The sequence below is a fragment of the Danio aesculapii genome, chromosome 5, assembly GCF_903798145.1.
Source record: "Danio aesculapii chromosome 5, fDanAes4.1, whole genome shotgun sequence".
Lineage (NCBI taxonomy): Eukaryota > Metazoa > Chordata > Actinopteri > Cypriniformes > Danionidae > Danio > Danio aesculapii.
Window position 1 is genome coordinate 16,077,737 of NC_079439.1, and position 27,397 is coordinate 16,105,133.

The 27,397-nt window shown below is 32.1% G+C and overlaps 1 protein-coding gene across 2 annotated transcripts in view; it reads right to left on the reverse strand.

Annotated features, from left to right (window-relative positions):
* Positions 1–25,839, reverse strand: part of txnrd2.2 (thioredoxin reductase 2, tandem duplicate 2) — a 50,965-nt gene extending 25,126 nt beyond the window's left edge. The window contains exons 1-11 of one of the 2 annotated variants that reach the window (XM_056457451.1): positions 25,556–25,839; positions 24,452–24,517; positions 24,263–24,319; positions 22,705–22,849; positions 19,831–19,905; positions 18,209–18,287; positions 18,045–18,107; positions 16,103–16,173; positions 8,909–8,928; positions 7,204–7,295; positions 5,014–5,188 (exon numbers count right to left, since the gene is read on the reverse strand). In XM_056457451.1, coding sequence (XP_056313426.1) covers positions 5,014–5,188; positions 7,204–7,295; positions 8,909–8,928; positions 16,103–16,173; positions 18,045–18,107; positions 18,209–18,287; positions 19,831–19,905; positions 22,705–22,849; positions 24,263–24,319; positions 24,452–24,517; positions 25,556–25,637 — 925 coding nt within the window. In that variant the 5' untranslated portion in view covers positions 25,638–25,839. Of the gene's footprint in view, positions 1–5,013; positions 5,189–7,203; positions 7,296–8,908; positions 8,929–16,102; positions 16,174–18,044; positions 18,108–18,208; positions 18,288–19,830; positions 19,906–22,704; positions 22,850–24,262; positions 24,320–24,451; positions 24,521–25,555 lie in introns of both variants that reach the window. The other variant, XM_056457450.1, reaches the window with a different exon arrangement.
* Positions 25,840–27,397: the final 1,558 nt, after the last annotated feature.

Here is a 27,397-nt window from a genome sequence, read left to right on the forward strand (position 1 = left end):
AACAACACATTTCTATTTTAAGTGTTATTTCTTGCCAGTAGATATATAAAAAAAAATTGTATAAAATCAAACAGAAAGTTGAATTTTGTTATGTTTATGTATAAAAATGTATAAACATCTAAATGTATAAACATCTAATGATAAGAAAAAAGGCTATGGACCAATCACATAAAAAGAATGTAAGTGGAACAAACAAACAAACGAAAAAACATTAAATAAACACAACTGTGAACCAATCGGAAAGCACATTTGCAGAATGTATATTACTTCCCTTCATAAAAGCAGTAAAGCTACAGTATGGAGGAAAGCTTTTTTTCCTGCCACCTGCAGAAGGGTGCAGCCCAGAGGAAGGATGGAGGAGCGGAAGGGTGGACGACAGGAGGAGGGATGAGGCCGCTCCATGAGGGAGATCAAAAATGACAACTTTTATGCTTCCACTGTGAGAAGGAGAGCAGGACGGAGAAACAGAGAGGCCACAGCAGGGAAACACAGCATCCTCTCAAGGGTGTGATAGAGGATATTAGCTCTGAAAGCTCCTCTCACCATGACAACAGCCAGTACTAACACTGCTTAACTGTAAAACTATTAGGGTAATACTGCTCTATTTGGCAACCGATAACCAACTGCGCAAAAAATAGTAATAATTGATAGTTAGTCTTGATTATGGTTCATAACAATTGCAAGTTTATTGATAACTGTTGTTAAGAAAGTACTAAAACTTGGGTGAGTTTATTGGTATAGATCAATATATTTACCAGGTTATTAAATAGTATGTATTTATTATTTATTTATTTATTTAAATTGTAATTAAAATTATTAGTCACTAATGTTAACCAAATTTGAAACCAAAACTGTCATATTCTCTAATTATTACTTCCAATAATGTTTGGAAACTACACATGCTACATATAATAATAATAATAATATAAATATTATTAATAATAATAATAATAACAACAATGAATTAATATTGTTTATTATTTATTTGTCATAATTATTTCCAGTTATAATCTGTTATTTTATTGAAGTTGTAGCTTACAAGGTTGTAATTTCTCAGATTTTTATTTGGAATGAATTTTAGAACTTGCATGCTACCCTTACATAACATCTCAAGTATAACATATTAATTTAGGAACTAGTGTTCATCGTTCATTCATGGTATTTTACTAGATATTTTTCAAGATACTAGTATTCTGAAATCACATTCAGTGACATTTAAAGGCTTAACTACAGTAGGTTAATTAGGCAAATTAGGGTAATTAGGCAAGTCATTGTATAACAGTGGTTTGTTTTGTGGACAATCAAAAATAAAATATTGCTAAAGGGGGCTAATAATACTGACCTTAAAATGGTTTTAAAAAAATTAAAAACTGCTTTTATTCTCGCCAAATAACAAAAAAAACAAAACAAAAAAAAAAAACAAATAAGACTTTCTCCAGAAGAAAAAATATTTTCAGAAATACTGTGAAAAATTCCTTGCTTTGTTAAACATCATTTGGGAAATATTTGAAAAAGAAAACAAAATTGAGGGTGAATAATTATGACTTTAACTGTACCTGTAGTAAAATATAATAAGTAAACAAACGAACGAACGAACACACACATGCACGAACGACCAAATGAATGAACGAACGCAAGCATGCACACACGCACGTACAATATAATCTATAATCTCTCAATCACAAGTTTGGACCAACATAAATAAAATATATGAAGGGTGACGTGGTGGCGCAGTAGGTAGTGCTGTCTTCTCAAAGCACGAAGGTCACTGGTTTGAGCCTCAGCTGGGTCAGTTGGCATTTCTGTGTGGAGTTTGCATGTTCTCCCTGCGTTTGCGTGGGTTTCCTCCGGGTGCTCCGGTTTCCCCCACAGTCCAAAGACATGCGCTACAGGTGAATTGGGTAGGCTAAATAGTCCGTAGTGTATGAGTGTGTGTGTATGAATGAGTGTGTATGGTTGTTTCCCAGAGATGGGTTGCAGCTGGAAGGGCATCCGCTCCGTAAAACATGTGCTGGATAAATTGGCGATTCATTCCACTGTGGCGACCTCGGATTAATAAAGGGACTAAGCCAAAAAGAAAATGAATGAATGAAAATGAATGAACGAACGATCGAACAAACAAACGCATGCATGCACACACGAACGAATGAATGCACGAACACACACACACAATATAATCCATAATCTTTTAACCACAAAGTTTGGACAAACATATACAAAATAAAATAAAATAAAATAAAATAAAATAAAATAAAATAAAATAAAATAAAATAAAATAAAATAAAATAAAATAAAATAAAATAAAATAAACGAATGCATGCATGAACGAATGAATGGTTGAATGAACGAACGCAGGAATGAACAATATAATCTATAAATCTCTCAACCACAAAGTTTGGACCAACATAAATAAAATAAATAACACAAAATAAAATCAAATAAAATCAATGCTGCAATACAGTACAGCAAAAGTCCCTACAGATCACTAAACCTCACACGCACACACACGCATACAGGAAGCTGCAGTCTCATCCTAACTGTACACTGTACCATCAATAAACAAACCAGCACCAGCCAACCGGACGCTCCCATATTCCTCTCATTGTCCCTGCGAGCGGATTGAGAGAAATCAGATGAGTGAAAGATAGAAAGTGACAAGAGATGCTGAGGGATGAGAACAGGGGGGAAAGAAAAAAAGCCTGGACGCTCTGGGTGGGTTTCCGTACAGAAAGACGGGCAGGAAAAAGCCGGAGTGAGAGAACAAAGCAGGGAATATGGCGACCCTGGGGCCCCAGTGCATCCTGGTCCTCAAGAGCAGACCACAGTGCAGTGATTAACACTTCCCTTGATGATTCCACCACTCACTCTTTATTACCCTGTTTTCGGGCCTGATGGGTGGTTTGTGCTGATAAAGCAGGACAACATAAGCACAAACAGATTGATATATTTTGGAGGAGTTATGCTTTTAGAGAGCGTGATGAAACATGCGGATGACTCGGATGTATGACATGTTTCACACAGACAATAATGGCTGTTAGAGCAGATGTGATGCGAGTATGAGATAATGCGGTCATTCTTAAATCAATAAATATATCCTTACAGTGAGATCAGTGAGAATAAAAGACCTCATAGTTCATAATTACGGTTATTATAAGGCGTATTGAAAAATAAATTGATAAATGGATGTGAAATATTGACGTTTTAGGAAATTTTTTGAAAAAAGATAGATAAAATAATGCCTATTTTCCAAAAAGAGTGTGTAATAGTGATAAGAATAATAGAAAATATTAATAAAAATAATTATTAATAATAAATATAAATAATGTGGTTAGTTTTAAATCAATAAATATATCCTGACAGTGCTGAATGAGAATAAAACAGCTTATAGCACATTATTCTGCTTAATATAGAGCGGTTTGGAAAATAAATTGATAAATGGATGTGAAATATTGGCTTGAGCTTTGTTATGTCTAAAGAAAAATTGAGAAATATCAAATCATCAATAATTACCTAAGACCTTGCATAATAATAATAATAATAATAATATTAATAAAATAAATAAATTCTAAAACTAAAGTTAAATTAATAACTAAAAATCAAATTCCAGGTGTCACGGTGGCGCAGTGGGTAGCACGATCACCTCACAGCAAGAAGATCGCTGGTTCAAGCCTCGGCTGGGTCAGTTGGCATTTCTGTGTGGAGTTCGCATGTTCTCCCCATGTTCGTGTGGGTTTCCTCCGGGCGCTCTAGTTTTCCCCCACAAGTCCAAAGACATGCGGTACAGGTGAATTGGTTATGATAAATTGTCCGTAGTTTATGTGTGTGAATGAGTTTGTATGGATGTTTTCCAGTGGGTTGCAGCCGGAAGGGCATTCGCTGCGTAAAACATATGCTGGATAAGTTGGAGATTCATTACGCTGTGATGACCCGAGATTAATAAGGGGACTGAGACGAATAGAAAATGAATGAATGAATGAATGAATGAATGAATGAATGAATAAAATTTAATTCCAGCAAATATGTTAAACAGTATAATAATAATAATAATAAAAATAATAATAATAAATCAATTCTAAAACTAAAGTTAAATTAATAACTACAAATTTGATTTCAACAACTACCTAAACAGTGTTTAAAAAAACAATCACCAATAATTTCCAAAATTATTGCATAATAATAATAATAATAATAATAAAAAATACATTTTAAAATAAAGTTAAATTAATAACTACAAATTTAACTCCAACAAATGTGAAAGAGTATAATTAAAAGGAAAGAAAATCCTCAATCATTTCCAAAATTATTGCATAATAATAATAATAATAATAATAATAATAATAATAATAATAATAATAATAATAATACATTTTAAAATTAAAGATAAATTAATAACTACAAATTTAAATCCAACAAATGTTGAAGAGTATAATAAAAAGAAAAAATCCTCAATAATTTCCAAAATGATTGCATAATAATAATAATAATAATAATAATAATAATAATAATAATCATAATAATAATAAGACATTTTAAAACTAAAAGTTAAATTACAAATTTAATTCCAACAACTACGTTAAACAGTGGAATAAAAAAATCATCAATAATTTCCAAAATGATTGAAAAAGATGATATTAATATAATACGAATATAATAAATAAATGCTAACTACATATTTAAATGCAACAACTACGTAAAACATTATAATAGTAAATACCTTTAATTTAATAATTATTACATTTGAATGGATAGACAATATTGTGCAATCAATACTTTCGAAACAGTGTTCAATTACTACATTTTTGTCTATAATGTGTCAAAAATAGCCAGTGATCCCCACTCATTTGATTATTTATTTATTTTTTTTATTTAATATTCTTTAGTAAACAAAACCACAAACGTTTTGGCTCAACTCCTTCCTCAGTTTGTAAAATATATTGTATCCATACTGCAACCATAGTGTATGTGTACAATAAATGCAATGTTTTGTGTGCATTCTAGACAGGTTGACCTCACCTACAGCCCAAAGTACTGAGTTGAATGTGTCTCGATGTTCCTCTTTAGTGTTTAGATCCATCCATGTGACTTGAAGGAGGCCAGACGGGAGCTTTTCTACACTTTTCGGTGTGCACTTCCAGTAGAACTTGGTGCCATACGCCTCCATGTAGTCTGTGACTAAACCAGACATTTGCTGATGGACAAGCAGAAAAAAGAAAACACTTTAGAGTCAAAGAAGTTTCAGAAAACTTCAACCTCTATGATGCTCTAAACATATAAAGCACTGTCATTATTATTCAAATCAATAAACAAGAGGAAATGGTAACTAATAATATGGTGTGATAGGGCTGGGTGATTAATGTCAGACACCAGAAATTGTGTCAGAAACGAAAATACAATATTGTATACTAAAGTTTAATTATTAAAGCAATTATTTCTTTATAAAAAATAAATTAATTTATTTGGAAAAAAAAAAACACACACACAACCCATACAGTTTTTGTTTTAATTTATTCATTCTGTTGTGAAGCATACTATTATTATCTTAGACAAAAACATTAAATAATTCTATCTTCATTTGATTACATTTAAAAAGATTCCTTAAATTGGTACATTTTAAATAATTTGTTTAATCGAAGACTAATCTTGATGCAGATTGATTGTAAATCCTTAAAAAAAAACTGAATCCAGAAATTTTTTTATAATGATAATAATACAATTCAGGAGAAAATATTACATAGGTTTGAGTTTATTTTTACAAAACCATTTTTTTCCCTTAAATTGTTACATTTTAAATAATTTATTTAATTGTAGACCATTCTTAAGGAAAATATATAACAAATCCTGAAAAAAAAAGAATGCAGGAAAAAAATTAAATAAAAATAATAACTATAGACCATTTCAAGGTGGCAATGTCACTGGAGCATGAACATTTCCTGCTTGTTGTCAAACTCTTTAGTAACTGTAACAAGAGGCAATTTAATCATATCTTAACGCTAAAACAACAGTAATAACATTAACAATATGTGGACATTTTTGGATTCTTGGAAGTTATGGAAATTAAAAATGTAATTCAGGAAATATGTTAGGACCATACGGTTTATATCCCTCGAAATTAACTATTTAGGAAAAACATTAAATAGGTTTGAGTTTAATTTAACAAAACCATTTTTTTTTACCATAAAAATCGCAACATGTTGAATAATTTATTTAATTGAAGACCATTCTAGAGGCGAATACATAATTAATCCTTAAAAAATACTGAATCCAGGAAAAATAAAAATAATAATAATAAAATGTAGGGAAAAACAAATAGGATTAGTTTTGTTTTTACCAAACCAATTTTTCCTTAAACTGTTAGCTAAACATTAGGTAAACAAAGGTGCAGCTTAAAACAAAACAAAACACTACAACACCCGAGCAAAATATTTCAACTTTTACTTTCATTATACGTACTACACATACACTGTAAAAAAATCCTGGTTGCTTTAAATTTTTAAGCTGAATCTAATTAACCTTATGATTCCATTGAACTTATATTATGTTAAACTGGCTTAAAACAGCTTGTATAACTTATAAAATTAAGTTAAAACATGAATAAACTTAGTTTAATAAGTTACAATGACCTAAAAACATATGCTGTTAGAACTAACTGATCATGTAATTTTTTAGCGTAGGTATTTGAACATTATTAAGGATAAGAAATGTTATCTACAAAGTGGCAAACTGTTTAATCGAACAAAGAGTAACTGTACAAATAAAAAGGCTTTTAAAAACTCTTCCTCCGCATTTGTTTTCTTAAACACAGACCTTGAATCAACTGAGCAATTTGCTCCGGGTTGTCAGTCTGTGTTTCTCCTGACAGACCATACTGCGGGTGTAATGCTTCATAATAACATGACAAATCTCCTGTCAGAACACCATAACCATTAATTAAAGATGAATGCTTTAAAAAAACAGGGTCATAAAACAAGTCTGGCCAGGTCTCTCATCCTGTTTTTACCATACAGACTGGCGGTTTTACCAGGCTGAGTCACATTAAAGAATACCCAATTCAAAAACAATATGATAGAGACTAGTAATAACTACTCTTATAAGTGCATTTTATGGCTCAGAAATTCATTCGAGCAGAATAACAAAACTGTGGAGATTTTTATTTTTTTTAATGCAACTTGAAATGTTAAAGTCCCTGAAACAGGGATGTAATACCTGATCAAACCCGCGGAGGGCGATACTGCGCACCATCACACTGGTGTCCAGCCCAATGCCTGTAAGAAAACCAGCACACTCCAGCGATACATCTTCATACATGCTCAGTGAAGGAAAACACTTTTATTCACAAAAATAAGAAACAAACAGACAGACAGACCAAATAAGTTTGTTTAATGTGAAACTAACAATTTTAGATTAAAACGAGACAAATGATCTCCCAGTGAGCTCAGAAATACAAACAAAAAATTTGTTTTGATTGTTATTCAAACTACTTATTTAAAATGAGCTGAATCAACACGATTCTTCAGTGTTTTTTGGGACAACTTAATTGTTTTATGTTCAATCCACTTAAATTTGCAAAAACAATTAAGTTAACTTAATCAATTTGTGTTGGGACAACAAGAAGGAATTGTGTTGTGTTGTGTGGAGACTGTTAATTTTTTACAGTGTATCATCTTACACAATTTTTTGTATCGTTTTAAGCATGAACTCAAACTTAATTTCTTAATTCTACATGTCAAGTAAATGTATACTAATTTAAGCATGTTTAGATATCTTTACTTTAAAACAAAAGCAAAAAAAAACACTTTCTTGTTTGTAGTGTGCAACATTTAATGCCACAACTCTACAAATATAACACTTTCTTCTCTTATTTAAGACCTTAAAGGGATAGTTCACTCAAAATTCAATTCAATTCTTTATTTATCTTTCTTTCCATAGCACTTTTTGCAATGTACATTGTGTCAAAGCAGCTTATAAAAAAAAAAAAAAAAGGGGGGGGGGGGTAAAAGAAACACTTATATTTTAAACTGTGGAACATTCCAGCAATTGGAAAAAGGAAAATGTACTTACTATTTACTCACCCTAAATGTGTATTTTTATATAGCACATTTATTGTGTATTATTTACACCCAAAGCGCTTCACAATCATGAGAGGAGGGTCTCTTCACACCACCACCAGTGTACAGCATCCACTTGGATGATGCGACGGCAGCCACAGGACAACAGCACCAGTGCGCTTACCACACAACAGCTATTGGTGGAGTGAAGAGACAGTGATTCAGTCAATTCAGTGAATGGGGATGATTGGGAGGCCATGATGGGTATGGAAATTTGACCACGACATCAGGGTTACACAGCTACTTTTTACAAGCAGTGCCATGGGATTTTTTATGACCACATAGTGTCCCCTTTACTATACTGGGGCATTAGGACTAACACAGACCACAGGTTGAGCGCCCCCTGCTTGCCTTACTAACAACACTTCCAACTGCAACCTAGTTTTCCCCCTGCTTAGCTTCAGTGAGTAACCGGTCTTGGAATGCAGGGTGATATGGCTGTGTCCTCATGTGGTTTTGAACTTTTATGAGTCTGTTGAACACAAAAAAAGATATTTTGAAGAATGTAAGAAACCGGTAACTGAAACCGGTAACCACTGACATCTATAGTAAGAAAAGCAAATCCTATAGAAGTCAATGGTTACAGGTTTCCAACATATTTTAAAATATCTACTTTTGTGTTCAACAGAAAACAGAAAACAGGTTTATATCAAGTGAAGGGTGAGTAAATGATGACAGAATTTTCAGTTTTGGGTGGATGATCCCTTTAAGATCTGAAACTGTGTAAGAGACGAATTAAGACTCTTTATAATAGCTTTTTAGCCATTAAACCCTGTAATAGAGTCATCAGCTTTAAAGGATACAACTTGCACCAACGACCAACCTGAAATGCAAGGAAATCCGCAATTAATGAAATCACAAATGAGCAACATTCACAATAATGTGAATGTGACAGCAACAAACACGAAATAAATCCAAAAGAATCATTAAATTAGTCACAATATATGGGAAAGATTCTGTAAAATCTGTGTTGGGTAAGTTACTTAAAAAGAAAGTATTTCAGTACTAATTACATCATTAAAATTGTATTTAATTTACTTATTAAGTTAGTCATTTGACTCAATACAAAAAAATCCATGGAAATCCCCATGCATAGACAACAGAAATTAAATGCTTAATTATTTAAATGAGTCAAACAGAAGCTTTTAGTTTTGTTTAAATAAATAAAAACATCAATTTTAAACACCACATGTATTAAAATCTTTCAAATGACACCTGATTTCATACAATTTCATCCATAAATTGATATTAAAAATAAATATTTTATTGTTTCTTAGGCATGTTGAAGAAGAACAAACAAATGATGTTTATATTCCTTTATTCTTCATTTAATTATTTTATTTAACTATGATCATTAGTCATTAACATAATTATTATTTTATTGATTATTAGTTAATGATTTGAGTATTATTATTGATTATTATTTTGTCATTTCATTATGTTTTTTGTATTTTATTATTACTATTTTCATACAAGTGGCGTCACGATGGCACAGTGGGTAGCACAACCGCCTCATGATTCGTCTCCTGCTTCTGTTCCTCTCTGGCTTTGTCAGTCAACTCCTATATTAATAGGAGACTGTTAATTCAGTTGAATACTAGTTAACAAGTTTGGGTATTGAGCAGCTCCACTGGCTTGTTGTCTGCATACCCAGAGAAACAGACATTTTCTCACAGGATCTGCATCAAGGGCTAGATCTTATTTATCTGGCATGGAGAGTGTGTTCTAACAATGTAAACTTGTCAAATAAATCTATCCTTCATCAGATTATAAATAAATATCAAAAGTTTCAAATGACCATTTTTATACACATGCTGACATTAGAAATAAATATTTCATTATTTCTTAAGCATGTACAATTGTCAGATAAAAATATCCTTCTTGAGTTGAAAATTAATCATGTAAAACATCTGAAAACAAAACATATTTAAGATTGCTGTGGTACTCCGAATTTATACCATATTAGGAACTAATGTTAGAGCAGCAAGGTGGCGCAGTGGGTAGCACGATCACCTCACAACAAGAAGGTCGCTGGTTCGAGCCTTGGCTGAGTCAGTTAGCATTTCTGTGTGTAGTTTGCATGTTCTCCCCATGTTCGCGTAGGTTTCCTCTGGGTACTCAGGTTTCCCCCACAAATCCAAAGACGTGGTACAGGTGAATTGGGAAGGCTAAATTGTCTGTAGTGTATGTGTGTGAATGAGTGCGCATGGATGCTTCCCAGTGATGGGTTGCAGCTGGAAGGGCATCCGCTGTGTAAAACATGCTGGATAAGTTGGCGGTTCATTCCGCTGTGGCGACCCTGGATTAATAAAGGAACTAAGCCGAAAAGAAAATGAATGAACTTATATTGCAATTCATATTTCGTATACGCAATTGCTTTGATAAATGCCGATAAGTCTTCTTTAACAGAATTATTCTGCAAAATATATTTGTATCACAAAAAAAATGTCTTTCTCCAAATTGATTTGTACAGAACTTTTTGATTCATGTACAGTATTTATGCAAGCATCATAAAAGTAACTGTAATTAAAACCACCTAAAAATGAAAAGCCATCCCTTACATTACTAATTTTGTGGAAAAGTAAATAAATTAAATACAGTAACTAGTTATGTTGTACTACCCAACACTGTGTAAAATGATACCAAACAATCTAAAGAGATAAAAACACACACTATTTGACTTGAACCAAAAGCAAAGAGAGTGAAAACAGAATGAACAAAGACACAATGTGTGTGGTCGATGCGTGTCTCCTGCTTTAATCCGCCCTGAGATTCTTGGACATGGTGAAGTTATCATCCTAAGTCAAGTTATCCTAACAAGTTATATTAAGTTATCATCCTGTGTTTCTCAACCACACTCCGGGAGGACCACCAACACTGCATGTTTTTGTTTGTTACACCTATTACAGGTCTTTCAGTAATGAGCTGATGATCTTAATCAAACACACCTGATTCAGGAGACATGGAAAATGTGCAGCGCTGGTGGTCCTCCAGGGACATGGTTGAGAAACACTGATCTAAAGTATATGTGCAAGTATATAATAAGCAAGTTTAATTAAAATGACCTAACAGTAAAAAGTCATCCCTTACTTTACTATTTCAGCTGACATGTAAATTCATTTAATTGCAGAAACTAATAAGTCTGTACTACCCAACACAGTGTAAAATGCTACCAAACAATCTGAAGAGATAAAAACACACACTTGAATCAAAAGCAAAGAGAGAAAACACAATGAACAAAGACACAATGTGTGTGGTCGATGCGTGTAACCTGCTTTAATCCGCCCTGAGATTCATGGTCACGGTGAAGGCTAATTGTTAACGCAAGATCTAATCCTCCTGGATGTCCCGACACAGTCCTGCTGAGTGACACCCACTTACAGCAGTGCAACATCACACACATTCAGTGCACCACACTGCTAATGCACATCTGCACTTACTGCTCTTTTGTGCGGAAGCTTATTGAGGGATTAGGGGCAAAGTCGGAGACCTCCTTTCTGTCGTTTTATCAACCAGACGCATCCCTGAGCTTCCACCTGTCATAGTGCAACATGTCTGATCCGTCAGGAAACTAGACATGGACTAAAAATGCTGTCTGGGTTAGTATAAGGGACATTCCTTTTAATATACACTGCCTAACGGAGGATTATGTGAACTAAATGCATTCTTTTTATGATATTTGAGTGATAAAGTATGTGTGGTCCATCATAATGTAGTTTTCTCCCTCAAAAAACTCAAGAATTGTGTTTTCATTTTAAATTGCTTTTATATTGCTCAGTAGTTTGAAAAAAAAAATAGCAGGCGGTTCATTCTGCTGTGGCAAGCCCTGATGAATAAGGGACTAAGCCAAAGGAAAATGTAGGAATGAAAAAAAGTAAACGATTTTTTGAGTGGGTAACACTGATATGGTTATGCTGACATCTGATGATGATAAAAAGTATCAGCATGTCAAAAATTACATTTACCTCCATTGAACATGCAGGAGGAAACCCTAGCAATAACATTTAAATATATTTATTAAAATGTATTGATTATTTAAAGGGAGTTTAAGCATGTTTTACAGGAGGAACAAACTAAAATGTCTTTAACAGCAGTTAACATACTGTAGATCTTGTCAAGCATGCAACATTTGATGACATATTAAAAGACTTAAGGATCACAGTGCAGCCCAAAAATACTATTTAATTGTGATTTCAATATGTATTATTAGTCTATTATTAGTTTTTCCAAATTGTTAGCTAGTTTTTAAATCATTCAACAATTTTGTAGGACCACTTATTTATTTTAATTTTTAAAAAAATTTTGATTCCAATAAATAATGAACATGTATTTTCTGAATAAAATATAACATGTTATTGTGAATGATGATGGAACATTATTTAACCCATAAGTAGACACTTTGCATGCTTTCTATACAAAAAAACCCCATTTTGTAACAATTAAACTACCAAAATGTACACATGTATTTAAAATATTAAATACTATAACAAACACTGAAACAAAAATGTTGTTTTAATTTAATATTATAATTAAAACTCATCATAAATATATGCTTAATTCATTTTCTGAGAACAACTTGTAAGATTAGTTCAAGTTGTTATTTGTAAATAGACACTATATTCATTCCATTTAATTATAGTCCAAGCTTAGACATTTAATAATACATTTATTAATGTAATTATGCAAAATTCAGTACTGATGAACACAATATTGAATAATTATGCACTAAACTAAAATAAATCACAATCATAACAGAACCGTAATATGGTCAAATCATCATTCCGTTTATACCCCAGTTAAAATCACATTTTCCAATCACATTATATCTGTTCTCCCATAAGCTTTTCATTCATTCAGAGTATCTAAATATTTGCACTTTATCAGTTTTTTCTGATCACAAATATTTTTAGATCAGAAACATATAAATTATTATCGGTTTATTTTAGTATAATCATTAGAGAAACAATTTTTTTAAAGCTAATGAAAACACTATCGCAATACTCAACAGCAATATCGCATATTTTCAAACTATCGTGTAGCCTTAACCTGAACCACAGGTAAATAGCTACCGGATTCCTTCAAAACATGTTATGATCAACTCTGGTGTTTTACACTATGAGCCCAAGGGCTGATATCAGACTGAATGCATCATTTGGTACAGTCTCTAAAGCGTACACTATGTCATCGGCTCTGACAGATGCTTTGCTGTTTTTGGTGGACAAACGACTGTACAAGTTCATGTAAAAGCTTCTCTTTGGTGCTCTCAGGCATGCGTGCCAGCGGCTCTGCTCATGCCCGTCAGTCACCAAGGTCTTGCCACTTCCACAGGATGAACAATCTTACTGGCAACAAGAGTCTGCAATCGCACCTGTACAGCTGACAGCTCGACGGCAAAACAACATCACCTGTCTGAGAGGATGTGGCCACTAGCGTGACTGACTTTACTTAAGAAGAAAACGGCAGTAAGCATCTGAAAATATTACATGAGTGTCTTTAATTGAAGAGCTTGTTTTGTTCACTGCATTCTGGAAATTAATATTTATCATAAAAGAGTTTCTGCAGGTTTCAAAATTCAAGTCATCAATATAGAGTTAAAGACTAAATTGTTAGCCCTCCTGTGAAATGTTTATTCTTTTTCAAATATTTCCAAAATGAACATAATAACAGTAACTTCATAATTAGTTTTGTTAAATTGAACGTGCATTAAATTGAACATTAAATTGAAAGTGCAATTTAAAGGATTAATTGGGTTAACTATAATTAGGATAAGACTACTGACCTTTGCAGTTTTTAAATATTTCTGATATATATATTTTAGGGGTGTGATGAGACGCTTATCCCACAAGACCAGACGAGACACATGATTACTATAATTACATTAATACTGAATGTAAGGACAGTAAAGTAGTTTTTATGTATAATTGTTTTTATTATTTGCTTATATTTAGTAAAAAATAAAGGGCGTCACAGTGGCGGAGTGGGTAGCTCGATCGCCATACAGCAAGAAGGTTGCTGGTTCGAGCCTCGGCTGGGTCAGTTGGCATTTCTATGTGGAGTTTGCACGTTCTACCCGTGTTCGCATGAGTTTCCTCCGGGGGCTCTGGTTTCCCCCACAAGACATGCACTAAATTGGGTTGGCTAATTTGACCATAGTGTTTGTGTAAATGAGTGTGTATGGATGCTTCCCAATGAAGGGTTGCAGCTGGAAGGTCATCCGCTGCGTAAAAGATATGCTGGATAAGTTGGCGGTTCACTGTAGCGACCCCAGATTAATAAAGGGACTAAGGCGAAAAGCAAATGAATGAATGAATGAATAAAAAGCAGCAACTCACAACTTTTACACTTCGACGAGAAATCTCGTCACGATTTAATCTCACGAGATCTTGTGTATATATATATATATATATATATATATATATATATATATATATATATATATATATATATATATATATATATATATATATATAAAAAACATTTGACTAGATATTTTTCAAGACACTTCTATACAGCTTAAAGTGACATTTAAAGGCTTAACTTGGTTAATTTGGTTAACTAGGCAGGTTAGGTTAATTAGGCAAGTTATTGTATAACGATGGTTTGTTCTATAGACTAATCTAAAAAAAAAAATTGCTTAAAGGGGCTAATAATATTGACCTTAAAGTGGCTTTTAAAAAATTAAAAACTGTTTTTATTCTAGCCAAAATAAAACAAATACGACTTTCTCCAGAAGAAAAAATATTATCAGACATACTGTGAAAATTTCCTTGCTCTGTTAAACACCATTTGGGAAATACTTAAAAAGAAAAAAAAAATTAAAGGGGGCTAGTAATTGAATTGGGTATGCTAAAATTGACCGTAGTGTATGAGTGTATGTGTGTGATTGACGCTGTATGGATGTTTCCCAGTGATGGGTTGCGGTTGGAAAGGGATCCGCTGCGCAAAACATACGCTGGATAAGTTGGCGGTTCATTCCAATATGGCGACCCCAGATAAATAAAGGGACTAAGTCGAAAAAATTAATAAATAAATGATTAGGATGGTTTTGTAGAAAGATGCAGCATTAAATATAATGAACAAACTACAAGTATGGATTAATTCTATAGAGCAAAGATTTTAACAATACAAAGCTTTATGGTTTTCTGTGGAGTCAGGTAAAGAATTCAATACAATTAAGAAAAAAAAGAAAGAAAAAAATTCAATACAATTAATGATTGTTAACGTTACAATTGTTATAAATAATAATAACTTTAGAATATGGGGTTGCTGGAGCATTTCAATGTGCATTAGTTGCATCGACACAGGAAAATTAATTACTGTTAACAATTATTTAAGACCGACTGTAGAACACAACATTCCGGTTTAAAACTTTAAGACCGTTCACCTTATTCTTTGAGTACCAGCAGGCACAGCATTTGAATATTGTTGGCTCGAGACTTTCGGTCTCATTAACTTACATTCATTTTAGACGTTAAAAACAGCTCGATCTGCTGCTTGATGTTGCAAACTGATATTTTCTTATTATACAATTCTGCTTTGTCTGTACAGTCATGCAAACACTTGTTTGTAGAGCAAGTATTTTGACCGTTTTCTGCGGTTTAGTATTCCTAGTCATTTCTCCCATAACTAAATTGGAAGTTCTAAAACAAAAATCGCAAAAAAACGAGCGCACTTCCGCATTATAGAATAAGGTCAATCTATGACGTCTAATTTTTAAAAATGAATATATATTGTTTTGACTTTTTAAGACCCTGCGGAAACAGTGTGTAAATATAATTTACTTGCAGACAAATGCAGCTGGCTAAGTATGACAAGCACACTTGAATGAGTAAAAGCAAAAACAACAGGTGAAGCAGATTTATCGGCCTTTCATGACAGGAAGATGGTGTTTAAAAACACACACAAAAAAGCAATGCATGTCCTGTAATCAGATTTAATGGCTGAAAATATCTCTGTGGCCACGAGAAAGAACTGGTCATGATATTAAAGTCACTCACGTTTTTTTAGGAGACTGTTTGAGCCAGAAAACATCATCACTTGTGATCCCGAACTCCACGGCACCTGGGACCTAAAGGGTAAAAAAATAAATTAAAAAAAATCACTAAATGACATTAAACTAATATTGCGCATGATTTACTATTTAAAAAACATTGATGCTGTCAGCTTGCTATGTTCAAGGTTAGAAATTACTATGAATTTATCATATCTGTAAATATTTACAGTATGATATTAATTATTAACTTATTTATCTAATTGTAATTGTCATTTCCTTTGGGTTAGTCCCATTATTCATCAGGGGTCGCCACAGCAGAATGAACCGCCAACTTATCCAGCATATGTTTTACACAGTGGATGCCCTTCCAGCTACAACCCAGTACTGGGAAACATCCATACACAGTCACATTCACACACATACACTATGGCCAATTTAGTTTATTCAATTCCCCTATAGCGCATGTCTTTGGACTGTGGGGGAAACCGGAGCACCAAGAGGAAAACCACGCCAACACGGGTAGAACATGCAAACTCCACGCAGAAACGCCAACTGACCCAGCCAGGACTCAAACCAGCGACCTTCTTGCTGTGAGGCGACAGTGCTAACCACTGAGCCACCATGTCCAATTCTATATATATTAATGTTAAAGTCAACTTCAAATATGAACTATCAAAATAAATACCCACTATGATAAAATAAAATGCTTCTAATTAATATTGATTTTAAGATTATAAAATTAGTTATGTAATGTTGTTTTTTTTTATTATTATTATAAATGTACCATGCATTTATTTGCACTGTAAATAATACCATCAACAATATTAAAATGACATTCTTCCAATACTGACATTACAATACTATAACTTGATTTTATTAAATTGTAAAACTAGAATGATAAAGAATGTTAACAATAATAAAATAATAATAAAAAAAAATTCCAATAGCCGATAGAACAATAAGAATAATGTTGTTTCCTTGGTTACTGCAGTAAACAAAGCAGTGTGATGTCAAATTCAGCAGGATCCTCCGATTTTATCGCTTTTAAAAACTACACAGCATCCTGATATTCGCAGATTAAGTTCAGGCAAACTTTATCATCTACCTATACAATGTAAAATCCAACATAATACAAAATTTAATACCTTGTAAAATATAATTTAAGACTTTTAATACTTTTTAGCAGCCTTATATTTCTCTAAATTGATTTATGAGTGACTCTGCGGACACCCTGTAATTGTAAACATTACCTGCCTAAGAAAATAATACTTTTATTTTTTCAATATATTCATTTTTAATGGATGAAACACCTTAACCAAAATCAGAAAAATATAAATGTTTATTCAGTTTTTAATGTCTTTTGATCATTTATCAGGGTTTCTGCAGATTTCACCAAGTCAAATTTAAAACTAAGAACTTATTAAAAAAAAAAAAAAAAAAAACTTTAATAAATTAAATGTATAAACAACAAACTGTTACAATATTAATTATAAATAGTTTTTTTCAAAACATTTTACTGAGATGTATTGTTAATGATTGGATATGTGTTAAATCGATTGGGTAGCTTTCCATAAACAAAGGAAAATTAAGACCCGTTTAAAATTATTTAAGACCTACAAGACAATATTTCAGTGAATTTAAGAGTCTTTAAGGCGTAAAGATTAGTTTTATAAATTTAAGACATTTTAAGACTTTAAGACCCCGCGGACACCCTGATTTATATTTATGCAAAGTTTATCCTTAACTGATATGAAAGCAAAGACAAATAACAGACTTTCAATTCTGAGGAAGAACAATATCAACTGCATCACATTGGCCGAGTCAGACAAGAGGAAATTATCTTTCCTACACGCCTTGTCAGCAGAAAAAAGGTCACATAGTGGAAAAACAACACCCACTGATGCCCGTCTACACTTGTGCGCGCACACACACACACACTGACTTACATGTGTAGGGTACTTTGGCCGTCCACCAGTAGCTAACAGAATGTTTCTGGCTGTAACTGTAATCTATGGATATACAAATGAAGGGTAAACAGGAAAACGGCAAATCATATAGGTGGTAAAATACTTTTCAAAAGAATTAAGCTGCCATGAATTCAAAATCATACCTCCTTCCCTTGGGCATTTACAGCTCTGACAGTGTGTTTATCCAGCAGGCTGCCCTTCATATTCAAATATTTCACCTTCCTGTTATAGCAAACAGAGAAATACCAATACATGAATTAAATCTGCCAACTGGTTGTATCAATCTCCATGTCCCCTTTTGCAAAAAGTTGATTTCTACACATGGAGATATAAGAAAAATCAAAAGCAATAATAATACAGAGAGAATTTATCAGTTCAGAGGCTATTTCATGGCAAAATCAGATCAAACTTTAAAGTTTATAAATAAAACTTTTCCATAAAAAAGATTTATACCAATAAAAATTGCATAAACAATAAATAATACATAAAATACAAATGTTTTTAAGGTACACTTTCGATAAAAAAAAAAAAAAACTATTTCTCCAAAAAAAAGTCTTAAAAATAAAATCCAAAATGTACCATACAATTATTTTTTATAGTAAATATCAACACCAACAATAATAAAATCATATTATTCCAATACTCATATAGCAATAATTACTACATTTTATTAAATATTAACAATCTACAATCTCTACAAAAAAAAAAGTCTTTCCAGGTAAAATTGCTATCTCATATCATTAAAAATAGGGCAATGCAAACGTTTGTATTTTAGGGATGTTATTACAATACTGATATTTTGGAGCAGCGATAATAAGGACGTCCAATTAACAATTTGATAAAACACAACCTGACATTTCTAACATTAAGACTTTTTTTGGGGCATTCTGGGAAATGACATCACCGCACCTGTTTGCCTCACAGCCATACAGTAGAAGACAATTTATCATGATGGCACATTTCGTAGAGCTTCAGACTGTATTTACTTGAGATGTTGAAAGAGAGAGATGGCTAATGAGATCTACAGGGAAACACAGATTCTGCTTGATGACATTGCATATTTCTTGTTCCAAAAACATTCAGAATTTTTTTGAAGGAGTATGGTAATATTTTGTTTTACCCCATGGGAAGAGCTGGAAGCCCCGCCTTGAATACACTGATTGTAACCCCTATTCTGACCCATTAGTCTACTGATTTGATATGAATTGATTTGACTTTCTCCTTAAAAGTTAGTGTTACATTATATGGATGCATTAAGAGATTTGAATAGGAAACATCCCAAAATGTCAATCCAAAGCAACTGTTTACTCTGTCCCACTTTATATTAAGTGGCCTTAACTACTATATACTTGCATCAAAATATAAAGTAAATTAATTAATTAATAAATAAACTTAAAAGTGTTCATAATGTATTGCAGATCACTTCTCGTGATATTGAGTTGGGATACGGGTAAGGTTAGGGAAAGGTTTGGTGGTGTGGGTAGATTTAAGGGTGAGTTAATGGATTGTCAACAGTGTAATTTTAAATGTACTTACATAAATTAATAACAGATGTAATTACATGCAGGTATGTCATCAAACATAAGTACATTATAAAAACATGTTTTTATGCAATAAGTACATTGGAATGAATAACTAATTTGCAGTACAAATACATATTAGTAAAGAGCTCTTAATATACTGTAAAGTGGGAGCGTCTACTCTTCATAAATACTGTAAACCATAAAAGCCATTTTCATTATGTTCTTTTAATAGTTAAACTTACTTGTCTTGTAGTTGAACTCTGTGACCCCAGTTTAGAGACCTAACATGGTTCTGGACAGCCTCAGCCATTGTTGGCCTGCAAAACATCATGAAATTTTTTTTTACATTTAGTCATTTAGCAGACACTTTTGTTCAAACAGACTAATAAATAAAGAGGCATTCAGTGATTTAACAAGAAGAGGCAGTAGATCCTTTTCACATGACATCACACAGTTTTCACTTCACGCAGTGTATCTTTACTTTAGCCTACACAGAACTCCCCATAGAGAATTCACCCAGTCAGCTGTATATTTACTACAAATAAGGTTAGATGGTCACTACGGCCATTTTCTAATTATTAGATTATAAAATTATTAGTAACTTATTATTAATTATGGTAAAATGTATACAGATATTAAATTAAAACCACCCAGTAGGTGGCAGCAGGACAGTGTTTAAAGGTCTTAATTCATTCAAAAGGAGAAATTGAAAAAAACATTTATGGATCAATAAGTAATAAATAATGAAACTGATTGCATTTATAGATTAAATACTTGCAAGATAATATAAGAATTTAACTCATGCTGGAACATTCAGATAACAAATAATATACATTTATATTCATAGCAGCATCTAAGTAAAAATAAATCCATTATTGAGGAAATAAATAATAAGTCAAAAGGTTGAAAATATATCATTTTCTTGATAAACAAATAACTTATTTCTATTCTTAGTAACTTAAACAATCGTTTTCAAACTCAGAAAGCAACTCAGTATTGAAAGAGAAACATTTGGACACATGTATGTAATATATACATATATATATATATATATATATATATATATATATATATATATATATATATATATATATATATATATATATATATATATATATATATATATACACATTTATATATATACATATATATATATATACATATATATATATACACATATATATATATACATATATATATATATACATACATATATATATACATACATATATATATATATATATATACATATATATACATATATATATACATACATATATATATACATACATATATATATACATACATATATATATACATACATATATATATACATACATATATATATACATACATATATATATACATACATATATATATATATATATATATATATATATATACACACATATACAATCACACACACAAACACACACATATATATATATATATATATATATATATATATATATATATATATATATATATATATATATATATATATATATATATATATATATATATATATATGTGTGTGTGTGTGTGTGTGTGTGTGTGTGTGTGTATATTTTTGTGTAATGTTTTATTTTTTGTTTCGGCTTGAGTAAAGGCAGTTTTAAATTTTTTATGAACCATTTTAAGGTCAAAATTATTAGCCCCTTTAAGCTTTACATTTTTTTGATAGTCTACAGAACAAACCATCATTATATAATAACTTGCCTAATTACCCTAACCTGCCTAGTTAACCTAATTAACCTAGTTAAGCCTTGAAATGTCACTTTGAGCTGTATAGAAGTGTCTTGAAAAATATTTAGTCAAATATTATTTACTTTCATCATGACAAAGATAAAATAAATCCGTTATTAGAAATGAGTTATTAAAACTATTATGTTTAGAAATGTGTTGACAAAAATCTTCTTTCCGTTAAACAGAAATTGGGGAAAAAATTAACAAGGGAGCTAATAATTCAGTTGGGCTAATAACGCTGACTTCAACTTTATATATAGAAGGATAACTATTTACAAATACAGTTACATAAGTTAATACATAACACATAAGTTGACAAATCACAGGCAGCAAACAGGACAGTTTTCAAAGTTGGTGCAAGTGTTATATTATGGATCATCTCAGAAGTGTACAGGGGGAACACTAAAATACCTTCAATACTAATAAATTAATTGTGTGCAAAGTTGTATTTGCACTGAATATCAGTAAAAACTCTCTGACCTGGAGTGCCCTCTAGTGCATTCACTGTTGAACTTTGCAACTGACCCATCAGACATATGGTGTTTCACCACAAGATGGTGCTGTACCTTATTTTTTTGAAAGTTCTATATTTGCCACTTAAAGGGATATTTCACCAAAAATTTTATTTCTGCCATCATTAACTCCCCATTGACTTGCTCCAAACCTCTTAAAGTTTCTTTCTTCTGTTGAACACAAAAGAAGATATTTTAAAGAAAGCTGGAAATCTGTAACCACTGACTTCCATTGTGTTTGTTTTTCCTATTACGGAAGTCAGTGGTTACAGGTTTTCAGCTTTCTTCAACAAAAGACTGTGTTCAACAAAAGACAAAAGACACTAACAAATGTGTATAACCACTTGAGGAAGAGTAAACAGTGAGTACATTTTCATTTTGGGGTGAACTATCTCTTAAAAACAAAATCTTACAAGGGATAGTTCACCCTAAAATGAAAATGTACTCAACATTTAAACACGTGTCTCAAAAAATGAGTTAATTTTTTTCTGATGAACACAAAATAAGATATTCTGAAGAAAGCTGAAAGCCATTCACATCCCAAGTAGGATAAAACAAATATTACGGGAGTCAAGGGTTACAGGTTTCCAACATTTTTCAAAATATCTTCTTTTGTGTTTAGCAGAAAATAAAGAAACCCAAACAGCTTAATAAGTGAAGTGTGAGTAAATAATGACAGTTTTTGGTGTTGGCTGAACTATAACTTTAACCTGAATAATACTGTACATCAATATCATAATATGGCCTCATCAGAAAAAAAGACAGAATTATCATTACAGCAATAAAGCAGCTTTTACAGCACTTCTAGACGCAGTCATGCTATGATATGCCTCCAACATCTAATTCCATTAAACTCACCAGTCATGTGACAGGGTTTCTGGGATTTGCCAGCCATACTTCCTAGCATCTTTGACAGCAGTGCCAAGCAGTGCCGCCTGATGCATAAGCTTCTTTGGAATACAGCCGACATTCACACACGTGCCACCGAGACCCCACTTTGTGCCTAAAAACAATCAGAATCAGAATGAACACTAGGGCTGAGCAATGTATCGAAATCTGCACATTTGCAATAGTCATATCGCAGGACGTGCAATACTGAGTTTATACGTTGGAATTATAGCTTACCAGAGGGTACAGTTCAGAACACAGAACATTTTTGCATTCACTGAAGAGTTTAACCATAATGGAGTCAAAGCAGATAATTTGCATGTGTTTTAAGAGCCAGGTGACATGGCCAAGCATTCAGGTTTGAGTGTTTAAAGTATTCATGCACATGAAATTGTACTGTTTGTCATACTAACAAAGATGCATTTATTGAATTATTTATACAATGAGTTATACTTGAGTTGCTGTATCTTTTCCAACTGATATATACATATAGTCTGTATATATATCAGTTGGAAAAGATATAGCAACTCAAGTCAGACCAGTTTGGAGGTTTGGAGTTAGTTTGGTGGTTGTAGTGTGAACGATCTAGGAGGAGATGCATATAGAAGAAGGAAAAATAGTAAGTTTAAAAGTTCAAGCCACCATAATAATAAATAATTTATAAAATAAAAATCTAAAACTGTTTTTAAGATACACTTTTGACAAAAATGTACAATTTCTACAAAAAATATCATACAATTATTATTATTTTTTTACAGTAAATATCACCACCAACAATGATAGTCTTATTCTTTCAATGCTGATATTACAATATTATAAACTTGATTTTGTTTAATTACAAAATCAATTCTACAAAAAAAAACTTTCCAGGTAAAACTGCAGTCTCATATCATTAAAAATATATCATTGCTGTATGTATTTTACAGTTTGTTAATACAATCCTGATATTTTGGAGCAGCACTAATAACGACGTACGATTAACAATTTGATGAAACACAATCTGACATTTCTAACATCAAGACATTTTTGGTGGGCATTCTGGAAAATGACATCATCGCACCTGTTTGCCTCACAGCCATACAATAGAAGACAATTTATCATGATGGCACATTTCATAGAGCTTCAGACTGTATTTACTAGAGATGTTGAAAGAGAGAGACGGCTAATGAGATCTACAGGGAAACACAGATTCTGCTTGATGACATCCATTTATACAATGAAGACTTTATGGTTTTATTTTACATTTGATTATTCAACTTCTGTACCTGAATACTGTGGTGTAAAATATTTCAAATATATCTTCCCAATATTAATCCAGAATAATCAAATATTTGTCTAAATTAATGAATTCTTTCTAAATAGAGCCATTCAAGTTATTTAGTGAAATTGTATTCATATCGCAATATAAAAATCGTAGAAAAATAAAATACCGTAATGTCAAATTTTTCCGATATCGTTCAGCTCTAATAAACACATACATAAACCCAACAAGAAGATGCCAATTGTAAATGGGTTGGTTGGTATGTACCTTTAAGTGAAGGTTCAACATAGTCCAAGACGGCAACTTTCTGTCCTAACTGGGCCGCTGTAAGCAAAATAAATAAATAAATAAATAAACAACATGTCAAGCATCAGTGAAAACATTTAATGTCATCTGCAAAAAGGTGTCATTCCTGACAAAAGTAAATTTTAAAAAAAGAACAATGGAAACCCGTACCTTCTTTTGAACATGCCAACCCTCCAGAGCCTCCACCAATAACCACCAAATCATAGTCAAATTTACCTGCTGGGATCAGGATGAATATACAAAAACTTTTAGATTAATCTGTTCATAATAATTAGCTTTTCAGCTACTAATTTGGCTACTATTTTCCTGCACAGATGGATAGAGAAAAGTTTAGTTTAAACATGCAAATAAGGCATTACATATTTAATTATGTGCTAATTTGTATACATCTCTAACACAGAATATGAAAATTAGATAAAGTTTAAAAAAATATATTTTTTCAATTTCCTCAAAAGTCCATTTTTTTGGTATGCTGAGTTATTACTCAGTAAAACACTGCAAACAGCCAGAAAAAAATAGATTATGAATACATTTCTCCTTTAAAAGCCTTATATTAAGTAAAAAAAATCTTGATTCTTTTATTCAATTTCCTAAAAAATCTGTTGTTTTTGTTAATTATGGTTGATTGAGTTAATACTCCATACAATACTGTGAACAGCCAGAAAAACTTTACAAAAACTTGTCAATGAGGGTAAAAATAAATAAATAAATAAATAAATAAATAAAATAATCGTTTATTAATCGTAATTAAAAAGTTAACATATTCAATAAATCGAGATTTTGATTGTAGGTCAAATCGCTCAGATTTCAACTATGTTGAGTTATCACTCCATAAAACACTGCGAACAGCTAGAAATCATTTAAAAATGATTATGAATATATTCCTCCTTTAAAACTCTTTAGAATGTAACGTTAACGTAAGACAATAATAATAATAATAAAACTGTAAAGTTTGGCTTATGGAAGTGCTGCTGAAGTGGAGGTTTATAGCTCCAGAAATCGTTTTTATTTTTATGAACAAAACATTTGAAACATGTATTGTAACTGAAATTTAAAGACACAAATAGAGTGCGATAAAGACATGAGGTAAAAACGCTTTAGGAAAAGCCAAAAAAGACCAATATTTCAAATTTGACAGGTGCAGAAACAAGTTGTTGTCTGCAGTGACTCTCTCGCAGTAAACACTGACATCATTAACAAAATAATATGACGAAATAACTGCGATGATATCGCTTGTTATTTAACAAGTACTACCTGTAAAGTTTCTTGAAAGTATTAAAGTCCTGAAACAGCAGAGAGTTTTCATCCTCTGCCTGCCTCTACTGAAGGCAGCCATACTGTCGACAAGATAAGACCCCTGTCAGGGTTATAGGTGCCCCAAAAGAAGCCTGGCTGAACGTTTTACCATCCAGTTTTATTACGTCCTATCTGTTATGACTGAGTGTAACAGTTGGGTTAGCATGTTTGCCAGCTACAATCATGAATACAGAATGAAAAGCTCCTTAAAAAGCGTTAAACTTGTTCTCCTCGGCTTACTGAATGACATAAGCGGCGACTGATTCTTTTTTATTTGAGTCGGATCTTTTAAATGACTCAAAGTCATTTTGTCAAAGTCGGTTTGATTAAACTTATATTAGAAAATTATATATGCATTTGTATATATATAATTTGCATATATATATATATATATATATATATATATATATATATATATATATATATATATATATACATATATATTCATTTTTTTTTCTGCCTAGTCCCTTTAATAATCTGGGGTCTCCACAGTGGAAAGAAACACCAATTTATCCAGCAAATGTTCTAAGCAGCGGATGCCCTTCCAGCTGCAACCCATCACTGGGAAACATCCATACTCACTCATACACATACACTACGGACAATTTAGCTTACCCATTTCACTTATACCACGTTTTTGGACTTGGAGAAAACCCACGCCAACACGGGGAGAACATACAAATTCCACACAGAAAGGCCAACTGACCCAGCTGGGGCTCGAACCAGCGACCTTCTTGCTGTGAGGTGATTGTGCTACCCTCTGCGCCACCTTGCTGCCCTTATTTTATTTATTTATTTATTTTATTTTGTTTAATTAAAGTAAAGGGGTAGAACAAATACACTTACATACATAGAGACAAATGGTTCCAATAAAAAAACTGCACAGAAATATACACAAAAACAAAAAAACGCCAGCGTAAGAAAAAAAAAAAAAAACTAAAGATACACCTTAAAGAGACACAAAGGAAGAATAGAAAGATACAGTTTTCATTGCTTTTGTATTAAAAGAGTGCTGGTCTGCTGGATAGTTCCCAAATATTAGTCTAGGTCAATTTGAATAGATTAAAAAAGGTTTAAAAAAGGTTAAGAGCCACTAAACTTCTGGTTGTGAATATGAAACTTTGCTAATACAATCCATAAATTAATTATATACACTTTTCCCGAATTTTCCTTAGAATAGTCAAACAACCAAAAGGAAATACCATTAAAAGACAAGGAAAAGTCCCATGAGACTGAATAAACACTAACAGATCTGACCAGAATCTGAATCAGAATTAATAGTCTTTCTCCGAAGAGTAACAAAAGGAGCAGTTCACATCAATGTCAGACTTATATTTGTGAAGACGGGCTTTAGTACGATAACATTTGTGAATTAGTTTAAATGTTACTCCTTTTACTTTATTAGTAATCAGATGCCTGTGAGTCCACACTTTCTCCCATGGAATATTTTCAACAGTGTTGTTTCAATAAGGTAATACATAAAGGATTGTTATTATCGCTCTCTGGAAACGGCCTCAATTTGTTTTAGTTATTTTTCTGTTGGTCTGCTGAAAAACACACTTTTCCAACCACTCTGTCGATTAAATTCAGAGAGTGCTGTTTGAGAAGTGGCAGTTCACAAAAATGTTCAAAAGAACCGATTCCCGAAAATGATTCAAACGCTCAAAATGAGAGGCGGGCGAAAGAAAGTTAACATTTGACCAATCAAAATCAAGAGCACGGTCAGTCGCTGCAAGATGATTGGCTCTGACACCGGCTACAGAGTTCAGTGAACAACCATAACAAAACTGCAGGGGGAGA